This window comes from Rattus rattus, chromosome 1 (genome assembly GCF_011064425.1).
Source record: "Rattus rattus isolate New Zealand chromosome 1, Rrattus_CSIRO_v1, whole genome shotgun sequence".
Taxonomy (NCBI): Eukaryota; Metazoa; Chordata; class Mammalia; order Rodentia; family Muridae; genus Rattus; species Rattus rattus.
The window spans coordinates 53,395,500-53,414,358 of NC_046154.1; the positions used below are offsets into that span (position 1 = coordinate 53,395,500).

The following is an 18,859-nucleotide window of genomic DNA, read 5'->3' on the forward strand; positions in this document are numbered from 1 at the left end:
TTCCTTGGGTTGGGTGGCCAGCTTCCCAGTAGGAAAGATCCCTGTTACTAGGGAAACACAAGACTACAGCTTGGCAATGCAAAGGACTCCTGACGGTGAGCCAGGCGGCTGCCCCAAGCCAAGTGTGGAAAGAAAAACCCAAGTCACAGTTTAATGGCCACAGAAAACGATGAAGGAATTTCTAAATTATCCTTCCTATTACTGAAACTAATGATTGTCACGCCAAAAAGACCCTGATAAGTGTTGACCTTTTTTCTACTTTATTAAAAGGGAGCAGGAAGGAACGTTCTATTGTTTTGTCAGACTGTAGTTAGAGGTTATACTCAGGTATTAAATCAATATTTAATAAGCTGGCTCATAGGCCCCTGTAACATGGACTTCTAACAGCCATCTGATGCAGACAGACCTGTTCTTCTTTACCTCAAACTCTGAAATTTCAAACTGTATGTGTCTAAATTAAGATCTTTCAGATTATAACGCTATTAGACTTTAAAATAACTCCATTTGTTTCTGGCTTCATTTCTCACAGTCCACTTCAAATATTTAGGACATGTAGCTTGGGGGAAAATCGGCTGCATCTGAGCGGTGAGCACAGTAACTATAACCAGGGACACGGGGAGGGAGCCTACTGAAAACTGACTTCTTAGTAGCTCTAGATTGGAAAACGCCGGATTAACGTGGTTACTGGTACATACTTTGAAACTTCAGAAACACTAAGTAAATATGCTTCCCCCATTTAGTGTAGTTAAAGTTTGTTTCTAAAATACCACAGTCCAGGGGCTGGTGAGGTGGGTCAACAGTTAAGGTGTGTATACTGCTCTTACAGAGAATATAAGTCCAGTTCCTGGCACCCACATTGGTCAACTCCAGCTCTGGGAGATCTGTCACACCCTTCTGCCCTCTGCAGGCACCTACTCAAGGGCATGAACCCCGACACGGACACACATGCATATAATTAAAAGTTAAACACAACTTATCCAGAGTCCAGTGTTTGCTTCTATTCACAGAGCTGTAAGACTCTCAGACATCTGATTCTAGAGCAGCCCCTCCCTCTGCCATCGATAACCACTCTGACACTTCCTGTGCACTCCCGGAGCACTAATCTGACTTTTCTACAGATTTACTTACTCTGAACATTGCACACAAACAGAATCATACACGTGGCCTCTGGCTTACTTCACTCACGTGCTTTCGTGGTTCGTCTGCTGAACAATATTGTACTGCTCATTTGCTTGCTAACTGGTAAAAAACTGGGCTTTTCCCTTTACAGATAATCTACCATAAATGTTAGTGTATAAACTGGTATGTAGACATTCAAATTCTCTTGAGCATGTATCTACGAGTAAAACTCTTCGTCACATGGTAACCTGAGATTTGTGAGGAATGCGAATTTTTACTGACTGTTCACCAAGCCCTTGCCCAGTACAGCTGTGGCTCTTCTTCCTTCCTGGTTCTCGGTATGGGTCATCTCCATGCTTGTCGCTCTTGTCCCTGCTGACATCTGCTGCTGTTCCCTAATGAAGTTTTTACTTTGTTGACAGCCTGCTTGTTGTGACCTAGCTCCCACACTGCCCAAGGTCTTTCTTTCCATTTGATTCACTTTAATTCCTTATTACCTCTATCTCCTAAATCCAAGCCCCAGGTGACCTTATGAGCATTTTGTATTACCCGCTTCCCCTGTGCACGATGTCTTAGTGAATGTTCTATTGCTGACATCATGGCCACGGGAACGCTCAGGCAGGAAGCATGGCAGAGATGCTGCTTGAGAGTAGCTGAGAGATCTACATCTGGTTTGACAGGCAGAAGGAAGAGAGACACAGGACCTGTCTTCAACAACTGAAAACCCAAAGCCTCACCACTTCCTCCAACAAGGCCACGCCTACTCCAAAAGGCCACACCTCCTAATCACTGTCAAGCACTTCCACTCCGTAAGGATAAAGCATTCAAATCTATGAACCTATCGGGGTCATTCCTATTCAAAGCACCACTACATTTCCTGATCTGTCTGATTTTTTCTTTTCCCCATTTATTGTTGTTGTTGTTGTTGTTGAAAACTGGAGATCACTTAAACAAAATGATGTGGTGACTGGAAATGAATCTACAAACCCCTCCAGTTCGTTATTGTTCAGTACCATTTTTGAACATGTGAAAAGTCAGTCCTCCTTGCTGTTTGAACTGCTGATATCTGTTACCGCTCCCTCTGGATTGTGAAGCACATTCGTGTACCATGTAAGAACCTTCTGTTCACACTGTGCTTGCTCCATGCTGGCCCTGGCATTAGGACTGTGAAATAACTGCATGCATTACGAAGTCAACCGTGCCGCCGTACTGGTTTCGTATTAACTCAAAGGGGAGAACAGTCTTTTCTTCTGCACATTTTATCAGTCCTAACCGTGCCTCTCACTGCTGGAGCGTCGAATACATACAAGATAAAGAGGCTGCTAAACAGGGAGGGCCTAACAATGACTCAACCCCAGACATCAGTGGTGCCAAGGCTGAAGTCTCTTTGTGACAGAATGCACTGTGGTTGCCCGGTTACTTTCTAGGGCGTCTCTTTGTGAGTACAACTCCTATGTGTGATCATGAGTTCCTGACTTACAGGAGGGGACTCTGCTCATGAGATCTGTTAAGTGTTTTTGAAGAAAGTTCTGATCATTAGTTTTTCAAGTATTTTATACTCCGTTGACTTTATATCTCCTCTACTGATACGCACTTCCTAGCTATGTGGTCTGTTCCTGGGGCTCGGAAAAGACTCACTGGCTTCCAATCTCTCCTTTGACTGCTGCTTTATTAGCTGTGAACCTTTTCTTCCATTTTTCCAGTCCCAGCCTGTGCCCATCTAATGTGATCTTTAATATCACAAAACAACTGCCAGGTGGTGGTGGTGCATTCCCAGCACTCAAGAGGCAGAGCCAGGCAGATAGGAGTTCGAAGCCAGCCAGATCTACAGAGTGAGTTCCAAGACAGCCAGGGCTACACAGAGAAACCCTGTCTTGAACAAAACAATCAACCAACCAAAAAGAAAGATAAAGGAAAGAAAACACAAACAATTCCTGTCAGTTCTAGAATTATTCCGTTCTTTTAAAATGTATCTCTCTGAGATCCCCTATGTGTCCATGATGTCTTTATGTTGTTTGCCCATTCATGGTTTAATATCACTGTTTACTGATACCAACACCTGGGCGCTGCGGCTCTATCTCCCTTGTGTAATGTTTCATGTCTACTGGCATTTTGTCTACATGGATGTCCATGCACCACATGTGTGTGCTTGGAGTCCATGGAGGCCAGAAAAGGGCGTTGGATCCCAGGCACTGGAGTGAATAGACAGTTATGTGGGGTGCCATGTGGGTCCTGAGAATCAAACCCGGGTCCTCTGGAAGAACAGCCAGTGCTCAGAACCACTGAGCCATCGCTTTGGTCCCGACTTCATAGTTAATTTTTAATTACTGGGCGCCGAGAATGAGAAGTAGAAAAGGTACATTATATCCCTCTGACGAGGATAATTTGTTCTGGAGCAATGGCTGTCAACCTTCCCAGTGCTGCAACCCTTTAATGCAGTTCCTCGTGCTGTGGTGACCCCAACCATGAAATCATTTTTGTTGCTAATTCATAAGTGTAATTTTGCTACTGTTATGAATTGTAATATAATTATCTGTGTTTTCTGTGAAAGGGCTGTCGTGACCCACAGGTTGAAAAAGTTCAAACTCCTGGTCTCTCCTCTACACCAGGCTTCACTGCCTCTCAGGCTGACGTTCTCCTGGCATCCCCCTCACCGCAGCGGTTCACTGATCAGCCAGCTGTGTTAGGCTCCAGTTTCATGGTGACTCTGGGGCTCCTGCCCACGTGGTTCCCTGTGTTCCAGGACCTTTCCCTTTACAACGCCACAAACTGTCCTTAGGCCAGGCCATCAAGATGGCAGATTTTCCATAGAGTCAAGCAAACAGCCCCAGAAACACGACTGTCACTCAGGGGGATGCCCCTGGTCAGGACCTGACACCCTCCAGTTTTTACTGAAGTACTCCCTGGTGCTTTCAAACAGCAGCTACTTTTTTAAAAATCTACTCAAAATGTAATCAGCGATTTCCGCAAATAACTTCATGTTCATTGGAAACACCAGATGTTGAACCTTTAAATGGACAGCTTTACTTCAAAGAGAAACCATGCCATCTCCTATCTGACACAACCATCTGCCCCAATCCTTATGCACAAGAACCTAAACGGAGTTTCCAGGAGCTCCTACTGCAGCAACGTGGACCCTGCAGTCTGAGAAGTCACTGACAAACCATGGAGATGGGGAGGGGATTTTTACGTCTTTGGCTCTTCCACCCGCACCACAGACGGTTTAAAACTCGCAGGTGTGGTAGTAAGATGTCTAACATAACACATTATCTAACATAGGCAAGATCCTAAGGGCAATCTCAGCGCTGTTCTTAAAAAAAAAAATGTTTTACGAATTGAGTAGGGATATAGCTCAAAAGTAGCATGCTTGCCTGACATGCAAGAGCTTTTGGCTCAGTCCCTCAGCGATGGTGGTGGTGGTGGTGGTGGTGATGATGGTGGTGGTGGTGGTAATGATGATTATGATGATGATGATGACGACAACAACAATAAATGCTTAAACTGTGTGCTGGTTAGTTTTATTGTCAACCTGACACAACCTCAGTTACCTAGGAAGAAGGAACCTCAAGGGAGATGAATAGATCAGACTGGTCTGTAAGACTGATCATCTTGACTAATGTAGGAGGGCCCAGTATCCTATAGATGGTATACAATAATATATATATATAGATATAGATATAGATATAGATATAGATATAGATATAGATACACACACACACATACATATATAAACAGAAAGAAAGAAAGACAGACAGACAGACAGACATATATAGACGAGCAAGCCAGAGTGAGCACCATTCCTCCATGGTTTCTGCCACCAGCTTCCTCTGCTCTGACTTCCCTCAATGATGGATTCTGATCTGGAAATCTGAGGCAGAAAGACCCTTTCTTTCCCAAGCTGCTGTTGGTCATGGTGGTTATCACAGTAACAGCCAAGCGAACTAGAACACATGGCAAAGGAAGTGGCAAGTGTTCAAAGCACAGAGATGCGAGGCGAGGCTCTACCTCAGAACCTGGCCACAGGCCCTGCAAGTGTCCGTGTATTCACCATGATCTAAGAACCGGGTCTGCAGCGTCAAGGGAGGCCAACTTCAAAAGTCAGACTCAAAATGAAACATTTGGGACAAAAAGGAACTTTTTTTGAGGCTTAAAATACACCATTCGCTAAATCTTAAAAATAAATGTTTCTCCTGCTTTTAAAAGTAAACTTTGCTCTCCATAAAGAAAGAAAAGTGGAACTGTATAGGACTATATCTTGTGAACATTATTTTCACAGTGGATTATGAAGATTACATCATGGCTTTATACATTATTTTATATCACTTCAAAGATCCAAGTTGTATTTCCTGGTAAAGATGACAATTTGCTTGCACTGTCTTAATTGAACACTTCTGTTGTTTCTAATCTTCGTAACAACTATGTATTACTCATAAATGACTTTGTTTACCTCCAGTAATGTAACTTTTGTCCCTTAGATACACTCAATGAACAGTGTGCTCATCTACACTACTGAATACATTAACAAAGCTGGAACCTTAGGAAGGAAAGTGGCTTCATCGTGACGTCAGCTCTGACCCCCAATCTCTAAATTAACCACATCGATGCATCTTTTCAACATAATTTAGAATAACACTCCATGTTCATGGGTTCTAGAACCATACGTTAAAGCAGCTGCATGATGGGAATATTTGAAGACCTCTACCAAACACATGGAGCCCTTTTGTTATTATCCCCTAAACAGCACAGTGTGATTACAGAGCGTTGCCATCACATCAGCTATTACAAGTCATCTCAACAGGTTCGAAGAACGAAGACAATTTCCCCAGAAAGACTGCACACATGACACCATGCAGGTGAGACCTGAGCATCTGGAACCCCAGAGCAAACCCTAGAGATGCTGAGGGCTGGCTCCTCCTCATGCTCTGACACTGGTGTACAGCTGGGCGCTGGCATGAGGCGCTGTGAGTTTAAGGCTAGCCTGGTTTATCTAGTGAGACTCTGCCCCCCCTCCCCAAATCAAACATCCCACTAAAATTAGCATAGGAATGCTTGTAAATGTGAACATTTTCTGTATCTCTTAAGCAATGATCAGGAATGGAGGTTTTCTCCCTTGGTTTCCTAAGGTTTGCACTCACGTAAAACAGACGGCAGCAGAATTCTCAGCAAAGAGTCAGATAGCAAACACTTAACCCTGTAAGCCAGGTAGGCCTACTGCACTGGGTGTGACGGCACGATGGAATATATGCACACGTGGCTTTGTGCGACCAAAAAGATGGTAGGATGGATGTCGTTTGAGGGCCACTAGTAAAACTGTAAGAGGTAAGTAACTGATGTAAAAGAAAATATTAAAACAATTTCCTGAACCTACTCCCAAATTATAAGTGATGAGAGATATCATTCTGAGTGTTCTCACAGCTAAAGCCGCTACGATCTGACGTGATCAGTGGTCTCAGTGTAGAGCTGGACCAGTTTCTCCCCATACGGTCCTGACCCACACATTATTTACCTGGGCAAAATCCTCGAAAGATGGGGAATAGGCAATGCACTTCTCCAGTGCATGCTGGGACTCACTTCCCTGAGAGATCACATCCAGAATGTTGCTCGCAATTCCAGTCTTTGGTGGCGTGCCTTTGCCTGCAGTGGCTAAAGGTGAAAGCAAGACCCCTCAGTGATTTGTTAAATTACAAGCGGGACAAAACACATTAACCCAGCCTGTTTCAAATGCATTACCAACGTGCTATTTTTATTTATTTTCTGTGGGAGGAATTATATATTATTTCATTTATTTCAGCAACTGAAAATGGAAGCCTGCCATATAGGTAAAATAATTATGATAGAAGCCTCTAAAATTTATATATGCACTTATTATAAATGAAAGAATATAAATATGTAGCACAGATATTCTATTCTTTTTCTGTACTGAGAACTGAAACCAGGGCCTCAAGAATTCCACCATTCCACTATATACCCAACCCCATAGATTCTCTACAGCTGCGGTTCTCAACCTTCCTAATGCTGTGACCCTTCAGGACATGTCATGGTGACCCACGGCCATAAAGTTATTTCATTGCTACTTCCTAACGTAAATTTTGCTAGTTAGGGAGTGCAGTATAAATATCTGATATGCAGGACATCTGATATGCAGCCCCCAAATAGGTTATGACCCACAGGCTGAGAGCCATTGTTCTATATGAAGTCATACAAAATGCAAATTAAACACTCTTATCAAGGCAATTGTTGACAACGTCAATTTTTAGGTGAGATCAGTATACTCCAGATATTCTAGACTACGCAACTTTTTCTTAGCCTTAGAAAACTTATAAATCAATACTCAAGGGGATACTTTGTAAAATGCCAAAATTGCATATTAAAAATTACACTCATCTCTATGCATGTACAACGTCCCCTGGTTTGACATTATGCATTTACACAAATGTGTGAAGATCAGAGCTTTAATAACAACTGCAGTCACGTGATGCTCATTTTTACTTTTTCCACTTAAAACTCAGTTTTAGAGACAACTTCATAAATGAGTGGTGTGGACTTCTCTCTGTGTGTGTGTCTCTCTCTGTCTCTGTCTCTCTCTCTTTTCTACATCACAGTGTTCCATCTTGTGTATCCAGTCTCTCCCTTACTGAACAGCGTTAACGTGGTCTTCAGATTTTGTTACTGTTTTTGAGTGAGTTGACTCTTGCTAACTGAAGACCCAGTAGATTCCACTTCTGCTGACTGGTGGTCGTAGCTCGGATATCTGGATGCACTGGCTAGCTCGCCGAGAGGCTTTAATCTCTAATCTAGAATGATCTACCCACACTGTAAATGACGACAGTACTTCAAACAATTCACTGTCTTCATGATTTTCAATCGTGCCTTAATAACTGAAAAAATTATTTTGCCCTCAACAAAAATAGTGTAAAGGTTTTTAAAGTCTTTTAATTTTCATTTTTTCAAATAATGGACTTATTATTAAAGAATAATAAGGACCATAATTTAGGGCTTAGTTTTGTCACTAGGCATCATGACCTTCAACTAGGTTAGGATGAAAGTAAAAGTCATTACAGAGCGTCTTCAGGGGAATCTCACGGCTGGAGCGCGGTCCTCACTTACATAGGCAAACACTGGGCAACACGCTTGCCAAATTCAAATATGGATTTTTACTGAGCCGGATTTCTTTTGGTGGTTCTCCCAAGAGTGAAGTCTGATTCTTAGAGGCTGCCTATTTGCCAAAAACAAAAGAGTGGGTAAGAGAAAGGAATGGGGAGGGGTCAGGGTACGTCACATAAACGTGTGGCAATGGAATTTCTCATTTCATACAATCAATATATGTTTACTTATTTACATCAATTAAAAATGCAGAAAGATGTATTTTTTCACTGTATCTCGTATGGTGTGATCATCTGTGGGCTCTGCTGGGTGCGGTGGCCCACGCCTTTGATCCCAGCTCTCAGGAGACAGAGGCAGGCAGATCTCTCAGTTTGAGGCCAGCCTCAAAGGCTAACACAGCAAGCTCCAGGACAAGCAACACTAGATAGAGGGAGCCCATCTCCACAAGCCCTTTAATAAAGCACAGAATCCCACAAGGGAAGAAAAACTCAAAGCATCTTGTACCGTCTCACTTGATCTTAAGAGAATTCATCTTTCCAAGAAAAGCAAACACCTAATTCTACATCGTAGCTCTAGAAATAGTTTTATCAATTACTATAAAATTTAAATTTCCCGTCACATGGCCAAACCCAAATGACAGGAGTGAGGTTTACTAATCATCTCTAGTCCTGAAAGTAATGCCAAGAAAGAGCTCATGCGCTGACTTAGATGACAGTGTTAGACAGGACACTGGAAATACAGACACTGTCGTATCTTCAGCTACCTAGGAGCAGCCTCTAATACGTCTAACAGAAAAGAGGGGATGGAGCTCTGAGCCTTCATTACGGTCCATACTCTCCTGAAAGACTTCTTCCTCTTTACTCTCTGACCAAAGACTTTTAAACCACAGTCCTGGTTGTACAGGTAAGAGTAAAGCTAAGTGGCTTAGTTTTCCTTTTGATCTGATGAAGAAAAAAAAAAAAAAAAAAAAAAAAAGCACAGTACAAAAAGTGTATTCCTGAGTTCATTTCTGTATTTGAGAGCCACAGCTCCTTTAGTTCCTGATGCTTTCCTGGCCAATACTGCTGTGTGTGGACAACAGAACCTGTCTTAGACATCTTTGTAGGCCCTGAAGAAATCCAGCTTGGCTTGTGATGTGTTTATCGCATGGCGAGGCACTCGTTCATTCAGTCTGTGTGTACTGACTGCCTGCTATGCTCCAGGGGCTGGAAACATTCACTGAGTAAGAAACTCAACCCTTAGCAAATTCACAGGAGCTCAAGAGAAGTCCCAGCTGGAGCCACAGCTTTGAAGGACAGTCACCAAACACAAGTAATTGGGTAAGACAGGACAATGTCACAATTCAGGGACTAAAAGGAACAGAAAGGCAGCCATGGGGGAATCCATTCCTCTCTGTGTGTCCCTGGCCTTCCAACCTACCTCCGTGCCTTTTGGCTGGCTTTGCAGGGTCTTCTGGTTGCCTGTCAGTGGACCTCCACCAGGAAGGCCTGGGAAGGTCTGCAGATAATGCTGTGACCCTGAGAAACTAGCTTCGCTGCTGCTCACCGGGGCTGACTGCTTCTCCTGAGTGGTCCCACGCCCCGGCCCGGCTTGCCCAGCAGTGAGCTGGTGTGGGAAGAACGGCAACACGCCCAGTCCAGCTGCCAGTGTCGTCTGACTTGCAATCAGATTAGACGCTGTAGTGAACCACAGAGGCAAAAGAACCCTGGTTACACAAGACACCTATTAGACCTATTAGAGGACCTATTAGAGGTCTATGAAATCCAACAGGTGAGGTCAGGGGTTAGAAAGCCACGAGAAAGCAAAAACTGACAGTAAAAATATTTTTTAAATTTTCAATAATTTCTATGATAACCTAGACAGTATACCTTAATGATACATTTTAATTATTACTTTAGGATCTTATATCTCTTTTTGACATTTCAATTACACCAGTACTTAAAAATGTCCAATTATTGCAACTTGGATGTTTCCAAATTTGGAGAGAGTAACTGAGTCTCCTGTTTAAAGAGTTCTAAGGTTAATTTGGACTCAGCGGCAAGCCTGAGAGTGAGACTTCATCAGCTGTCGGGCGCTGGCCACACCCATCTCTTCTAAACTTGAGTGCAGTGTCTTCGCACTGGCAACGTGCCCTTGGCAGTGGTTTGAGGATTAAGCCCAGAAATCCACAAATGATATAAATCAATGCTATTACGAAGTGGGGAATCTGGTATTTAAATACTAGCATTGCCCTTGAAGTCAACACTCAGGAATAAATACAAAATCAATAAAAGTTATGTTTTTATTTATAGGAAGTTATGTTTTTATTTATAGGAAGAAAAATCCTGAAATGATTAAAAATTTCCATCGGAAAATTAGGTATGATTCTTATTTTAAAAATCTTTAAGTCAGGGATGCTGAGATGGCTTAGCAGAGAGAGGTGATTGGCCCCAGCCTGGGTTTAAATCCTGAGACCCACAGGGTAGGAAAGAACAACTCCTTCCCACAAGTTGTCTTCTATGTACCAATTGCATACCATAGCACAAGTGTGTCCTGTCCTCCCTCAACCAATCAATCAATTTAATTTAAAAAAAAAATACACACACACACACACACACACACAGGCATGGCAGCATGCACTCAGAGCTATGCTGGGGCAAAGGCAAGAAGATAACTTGAACTCACAAGTTCAAGATCAACCTGGGCAACATAAAACCCTATCTCGAAAAACAAACAAAAATTAAAACAAAACAAGTTTATAAAACAAGAGACCAAAAAGAAATTAAAACAGTTAATTTTGCTGTAAAATTTCCATCTTACGAATTCACTAAGCAGGTTTGCTCGCTGGTTGAGTACTTGCTCTGACCCCTCTATCTTTTAGGATATATTTATTTTAGACAGCGAATCGTCAGTGTTCTTAAAACAGCACGTGAGGTAGCAAACGGCATCTGATCGAACATCAATATGAGGAACAAACATTTTCAGTCATAGAAAGTCAAAGCTTTTCGAAATGGCAGACTCCCATCATACCGAGAAAGTTTTTCGGCAATTTAACCACTGCCTGGTCAACTTCAACAGTCAGAACTGGCTGAGTTATTTGGTCTGAATGAGTTACTGGATTAGCCCGTTTTAGATGTGAGAGACTAAATGTGCAACATTTGCTGACAGAACTGAGCTCATCAGTGGAGTTGTTTACATCAAGCCTTCAATAAACTTCAAACTGGAGGTGTTATTCTAAATTAGAATAAAATAAAAGAAAAAACCCTGGTATATGTCTATTTTTCTAAAGTAAAACTGTTCTGCCTATCATGTGCTCAGAGCATATATGTCTGTTTTTTCCAAATACCAACTTAAAATTAATTTCAAAATAATTCAAGTCAACGGGACTTATATTTACAAATGCTAGCTACTCCTTTTATAAGAGCCAGGGGCTCCTTCTTCAGTGAAATTGAAATGCAGACAAAGGTAATGTGCCATGAGCCCAACAGGCAGTATGTCAGCGTCAGATGGAGCTGTGTCTTCTCCTGGCGCTGCTGTGAACCTGCATAAAATATTAAAGCCCATCCACCAGGGACCGTCTCATCTTGGCATGGAGAAAAACCCATTAACAATATATCAATATCAAAACCAGACGAGGCAATGGGGCTCTTTAAATTTTAAATGACCAAATTTAATTATCCTATAAGTAAGAGAGGAATAGAGGTAAACTATCTTCAAGCCTCAAAGCCGATTGCATAAGGACTTCTTGGTAAATGGGCTATTTACTTTTGTGTGCTTCTCCATGGTGTCCCAGGTCCGTTTTCAGTGGAAGTGGTGGCCCTATTGCCAGAGCAGGCTGCAGCACCATGGTGGGAGGCTCTCCCAGCAAGCCAGGCTTCTACAAAAGGGGAGAGGAAGACAGTTTCCCACGGTGAAAAAAACAAAAACAAAAACAAAAACCAAACAAACAGATCCTAGTGAAGATGGTCACATGTGTGAAATGTCACCATTTCATCACCAGGCTGAGGGATGAACTACTTACATTATTAGTGTGGGCATTGTCAAACTTCATCAACTGTTGCTGTATCAAGGGTAAGGGAGAAAGATTCTGAAGGAGTAAGGACGATGTGTTACCCACAGCTGAACTCTGTGGAATTAATGAGACATCAAGTTATAGTCAGAAGAGTTATTTGCTCTAGAATCAACTCATCTTAAAGTTCAATCAGAAGTTAGTCTGAAAATGAAGAAAGCACTTCTTAGCCTGATGGTCAGAACATGCCTTAAATCCCAGCACTCCAGAGGCAGAGGCAGGTGGATCTCTGAGTTCAAGGCCAGCCTGGTCCACAGAATGAGTTCTAGAACAGCCAGGACTACAGAGAAAACACTGTCTTGAGAAGAAAAAAAACCCTTCTGAACTTGTATTAGTCTACTTTCCCCCACAGGGAGCATCCTCCAATAACAGTTAAGAGACCCATTCCACGTCCTTTGTTACCCTTTGCTCCTGGTTTTAATGATGGGGAAATAGGAATTTATTGATTGATTTAATCACGTGACAAGACTTGTTGAGCTCTTTTTACAAGTAGGATAGTGTAAGAAATGTAATACCATTTGACCCCGTGTTACCATGTTCTTGGAGACTTTAAATGAAAAACAAGTAAGATTCTAGTGGCAGTTCTCTGAGGAAAACTACACACAGATACATGAACACACATGGGGAGACCTCGTTTAGACTAGAGAGTCAAGGGAGGCTCTCTTGGGGACCTAGCATGTGTTCTGAGGTCTGACGGCTATTTAGGGGAAGTCTGGGTCAGTGTGGTGAAAGGACATCCTGGTCAAGGAGACAACCCTGGAGGAGGGACCAGGTCCTTTTGGGATGGGGAGACACAATAAGCTCCGGAGAGAGTGACTTGCAGGCCATAAAAGCTAACACTGCATATCTCTGTTCTATCTCCTACCATGGTGGCTCTCACCCTTCCTAATGCTGCGACCCTTTAATACAGTTACTCATGCTGTTGACCTCCGACCATGAAACTATTTCACTGCTACTTCATAACTGTAATTTTACTATTATGAATCACAGTGTACTTATCTGATTGCTATGAATCATAATGTACATAATCTGACCATCATGAATCACGATGTACATATCTGATAGGTAGGGTTTTTGAATATGCAACTCCTGTGAAAGGGTCATGTGATCCTCAAAGAGGTTGCAACCTCCAGGCTGAGAATTACTGTCGTAACGGAATAGAGCCAATCATCTGAATCTCTTTGCTAAGACCACTTATTGGATTATAATTAATGTTTGCTGTTCCTGCTGTTTTGTTGTTGGGTTTTTACTGTTGTTTTGAGATAGAATCTCACTCTGGAGCCCAGGCTGGCCTGGAATTTACTATGTAGCCCTGGCTAGTCTTAAATGGAGTAATCCTCCAGCCTTGGCCTCCCCAGTGTTGGGATTACAGGAACAAGCCAGCATATCTGACTCAAGCATTCATACTCTTTGAAAATGACGGGGAGGATGGGGGTAGAGAAGAGGGCATCCCCAGCAACCTGAAAGCCTGCTAGCCAGGTATGTGCGGCAGCAAACATACCCTGCCTCAAACAAGGTAGAAGGCAAGGACTGACACCCAAAGCTGCCCTCTGACCTCCACATAGACACCATGGCACACATTCTGCCTGTCTGGGCCCGCCCCCTCTACACACAAAGAGAGAGGAAAACCTATTCATTATCTAGCAAAAATATATCACAAAATAAGTGTTCTGTCCTAATCCTCTCCAAGCAGGAGTTGGTAGGTCTATCTGTCTGTGCTGCTATCCTTAGCAGGACTATGCACACCCCTCTTGTGACTTTATGCAGCCATTATAAGGATGTTCTCTGCCAGCCCTACCTGTACAGGTCTAAATTCCAGCTGTTCAGGAGGCTGAGGCAGGAGGATGCCTCAATGGTCTATCTGCCTACAATATGAGTTCAAGGCCAGCATTGGCAACTATAGCAAGGTTCTCTACCAACATCAAAAGTTAAAAGAAAGCTGGAGATGTATGTCAGCACTAGAGCACCTACTAGCATCAGAAAATTCTAGAACGGTCCCTAGACCACAAAGGGCGGAAGGCAGGCAGGATATTTTTTAAAAAGCAAAATGCTCAGTTAACTTCTTGGTAAGGCCTGGCACACCGGTAAATTCCAGTCCTTGGGGAATGGATGCAGAAGAAATAGAAATTCAAGGTCATCCTGAGCTACATAAAACTCTGTCTTGAGAGGCTGGGCGAGCTGGAAGTCCGCACTCCAGACCGCCAGTGCTTCAGGACCCGGTGCTCCGTACACACCTGCTGTGCTTTACTGAAGTGCAAGAGCGCGGAGGGGAGGGGCAGACTCAGCAGATGCGATAGGCTGGGTGCGACTCCGAGAACTGTAGGGAAGACCAGAGTCAGTCAGCAGAAAACCATACCCATGTGACAAGAAACTCAAGCTACGACACGTTCCAAAAATGTTTCTTTTACACCTTTAACCGGCACGGGAAGTTTCATTGTCTCCTGGCTGAGAGGGGCAGGCTTGGTGTTTTGCCTGCACATATGTAAGTGCACCATGTGAGTGAGTGATGCCCAGAAGATCAGAAGAGGGTGTGGGGTCCCTGAGACATGGCGTTACCACCATGTGGGTGTTGGGAACTGAACCTTGGTCCTCATGGAGAGTAAAAGTGCTCTTAATCAGTGAGCCATTTCTTCAGCCTTCTTTTTGTCACACATTTGGGAGATATTTGTTGGAAGGAAGGGCAAGGGTTAAGATGCAACCCTCATCCTTTATGGAAAATCCTTTAGAGAAGATAGTATTTGCACAGAAATTCTTACATCATAAGGCTAAAAAGATGCAACGTGACTACATACGACAGGGCAGAGTGGCCTGTGTCATTAATTCCAGCATTGGGAGGCAGAGCCAGGCAGGTATCTGTGAGTTCGAGGCCAGCCTTGTCTACTCAGCAAGTTCCAGGCCAGCCAGGAATAACACAAAAAGACCTCGTTTCCAAAGAAACAAACTCAGAGATAAGAGGAATGAATGGTAACTCAAGTCTGAGTCCAAGTACCACGTACATTTCAGAAGAGATAATATACAGAGAATAAGGAACCATGAAATAGAAAACACGGGATTAATTTCACCTAATTATTGTTATGGAAAGATGATATCTACTATTTCATGGTTTTAAGGGCATCATTCCCAACAGAAATATATCACAGGTTAGCATTTAGAAAAGGTCAGTGTAGGGCTGGAGAGAGGGCTCAGCAGGTAAAAGCACCAGCTGCTCTTACAAAGAGTTCAATTATCAGCAACCACATGGTGACTCACAACCATCTATAATAAGGTCTGATGCCCTCTTCTGGTGTGCAGGTATACATCCATATAGAGTACTCATATACATTAAATAGGTTAAAAAAAAAAGCAAACTGAAACCTTTTCATAATGTACATGGACCAGAACAAACACTAGGGTATGCCTATATTCCCAGTTAGGTAGTGAGTCCCTATCTCAAAAACAAAAGGACACCAAGTTAACACATACCTGCTCACTCTACTGAAGGGTTCAGTTAAAAAGTACCATAGGATATAGCCTGTACATCAACCTCACGACTCAAGTCTACAGCCCGTAACGAAGGTGTAGATCCAAATAAAGACAAAGCTTCATTGCGATTTCACCTCAACCTGGAAAGGATGTAATGCCCCAGCAACCACGGACCGTCCAAGAAAACACTAAAGTGGAAGCTGCGTGCCTTCTCTAGCTTGGCATGTGCTCGCTGAGGTACAGATGTATTCTTCTTCCCTTACCAACCCAAACAAAGCCAGGAAATAATTTCTCCATCCGGGTAAATATTAAACATCTTAAAATAGAGACAGTGACATTAAACATAAACATCCTCCTGGGACTAGAGAAATAGCTCGATGATGAAGGACACATACTGCTTTCTCGGAGGACCAGAGTTTGGTTCCCAGCACCCACGTCATGTCGCTCACAGCTGCCTATAACACCACTCTAAAGATCTGCATTCATGTGTATACATACCCATCCTCATGCAAATAATTTTAAAATTAAAAAATAAAACCTAAAAAAAAAAAACCATATTCCTAATGACCACAAACCAATGCAAACAGAAAACTGGAGGGGAAATATATACTGCTGGATAAAGAGGTAGAAACAATGGTGGGGCAGAATTACTAAAGACACCCACAATCCAAAGGTGTGGATGACATTTCCCGAGAGCACAGCATCTTTAAACATGAGAGCAATCTTGGACTGCATCATGAGAAATGATGTGTCCATCACAGGAATGAAGGACTACTGCACTGTGCCAAGGAAACCAGCCAACGGGACAGTGTCAAGTCTAGGGACACCATGTTTGAGGACAATCCAGAAAATCCATACTTAATACATTTTGGGGGGATTAATTCCCATATAGAAGAACTCCCATTAAAGTTCTAACACCTAAAGGGGACAACATTTGAAATGTAAATAAATAAAATAACCATTAAAAATAAATAAATAAATAAATAAATAAAAAGTTCCAACCTCTAAAAAGACCCTGCACGGCTGGGAAAAGGGGTTGCCAGAAGCTGTGAGTTATTAACAAAAGCCTCAATGCCAAGGGTAAGGCGCCCCTTTGTGCTAGGTAGGGATTTTGGTATTTTGGTATTTTGTTGTTGTTGTTGTTGTTGTTTGTAGAGGGCCGCAATAACATTCGCCACCACTAGATGGCGCTGGCTTCCACTGTGCCCCACGTGGAAGGCCGAGCTAGACAAGATGGCGCTGGCCTTTGCTCGCCAAGCCGACTGCCCCCGGAGATCAACTGTGTGCATGTGCAAAGTGCCTTCGTGCCAGGTCTTTGCCCATTCGGGGCGTGCCTGATGAGGTCTTGAGTAAGCAACCAATCAGGTGTGGAGATGCGTGCGAGGGTTAAATAAGTAGCGCCTGGCAAATGAAACTACTCCATGAGATAGAAAAAAGTATCACTCATAGCAAAATTTCTATGTCTCGCGATGCTTCTTCCGGAGGAAATCAGTGAGTGGGACAGTTGTTGTTGTGATGATGATGATGATGATGATGATGATGATGATGAGTGTCTTGTCATCTAGACCCAAACTACCATCATCTGGGAAGACAGAATCTCAACTGAGAAAATGCTTCCATAGACTATCTTATGGGCAAGCCAGTGGGGCATTTTCTTGATCCATGATTGACGTGGGCAGGCCCAGCCCAGTGTGGGTGATGCCACCCCTGGGCAGGTGCTCCTGGGTTGTATGAACAAGCAAGCTGAGAAGGCAGTGAAGAGCAAACCAGTAAGACCTCTCCTCTGCGGTCCACACCTCAGCTCCTGCTTGAGTTCCTGCCCTGTCTTCCTCTATAATGAACTGTGAGTGACCTGGAACCCTTTCCTCCCCAAGTTGCTTTGGGCCACTGTTTTTAGCCTAACAATAGAAAGCACACAATGAACACTACAGAGCCTGGATGCACGATATAAAAAGGAAAACCAAGATGGAGCAGAACTGAAGCTGTGCCCCTGTTGCTTAGGTTTTCACAGTCCTGCAAGGGGAGTCCAGTTGAGCAGGAGCGGCACTGTTCTGGGGGTAACCAACGGTTCTCTGATTAGATCTGAGACCTGATGCACAGGAGGGACCCCATGCCTGATACTACAGACCTGGTCAAAACCCAGCCAGGGAGACGAGGAGCCCTAGTATGGGAGCTAAGGATAGTTTTTGAGCAAATATGTCTGTGTCCACAGAAATGTGCTGCTCTCAGCCACCATGTAAGAGCCCCCTCTTTCACGGGAACAGTGGTGAATGCAGTGAGGGGACTCATGGCCCCACAAAGTGTTGAGAGTTTATAACTAATGAATGCTCAGCCCTAAAAATGGCCTTTATGCCACCCCTCTAAGGCTCAGGGAACATTGGGAAGACAGAAAAGAACTGCAACACGTCGTCGTCCCCCGGGTAAGACGCAGCCATAACAATCACAATCTCACAGCGGCTGTAGATGCCTGCACGGGGCCAGCACAAGAATGGGCCCACCGACAGTCAGGCATAGGTGGAAGACCTGCTCAGGAGGACCGCCCTGCCCCTCTGTGCTGGTCTGAATATGCTTGACCCAGACAGCGGCCCTATCAGGAAGTGGCCTTGTTGGAGGAAGTGTGTCAGTGTGGAGGTGGGCTTTGAGACCCTCCTCCTAGCAGTCTGAGGACAGTCTGTCTGTCTTTGGAGGAAGAGATAGAACTCTCAGCAACTCCAGCCCACATCTGCCTGGATGCTGCCATGCTCCTGCCTTGATGATAAGGACTGAACCTCTGAACCTGTAGACCAGTCCTCATTAAATGTTATTTATAAGAGCTGCCTTGGGTCATGGTGTCTGTTCACAGCAGTTAAACCGTAACTAAGCCGCCCTCATTGCTGGACTGTTTGCCACTGATCTCAGGAAGGAGATTCGCTGTCCTCAGCTATGGACTTACTGGTTACCCCTCGAATGGACAGTCTCCATCCAGTGGTCTCACAGGTGGCCCGACTAAACGGGTCATAAAGAAGAAGCCATGAGCTTGGGAAGGGGACTGCTGGGGGTGAGTGACAGGGATGGGAAGGATGTTAAAGGAAGCAAAGAGTAACCAGGATACTCTATACACACGTGTGAAACTGTCAGTAACATATT

The 18,859-nt window shown here is 43.7% G+C and overlaps 1 protein-coding gene across 1 annotated transcript in view; it reads right to left on the minus strand.

Moving 5' to 3' along the window:
* Window positions 1-18,859, minus strand: part of Raver2 (ribonucleoprotein, PTB binding 2) — an 80,243-nt gene that overhangs the window by 3,752 nt on the left and 57,632 nt on the right. The window contains exons 6-11 of the mRNA XM_032901774.1: window positions 14,506-14,588; window positions 12,224-12,328; window positions 11,968-12,079; window positions 9,639-9,899; window positions 8,227-8,331; window positions 6,626-6,762 (exon numbers count right to left, since the gene is read on the minus strand). Coding sequence (XP_032757665.1) covers window positions 6,626-6,762; window positions 8,227-8,331; window positions 9,639-9,899; window positions 11,968-12,079; window positions 12,224-12,328; window positions 14,506-14,588 — 803 coding nt within the window. The remainder of the gene's footprint in view (window positions 1-6,625; window positions 6,763-8,226; window positions 8,332-9,638; window positions 9,900-11,967; window positions 12,080-12,223; window positions 12,329-14,505; window positions 14,589-18,859) is intronic.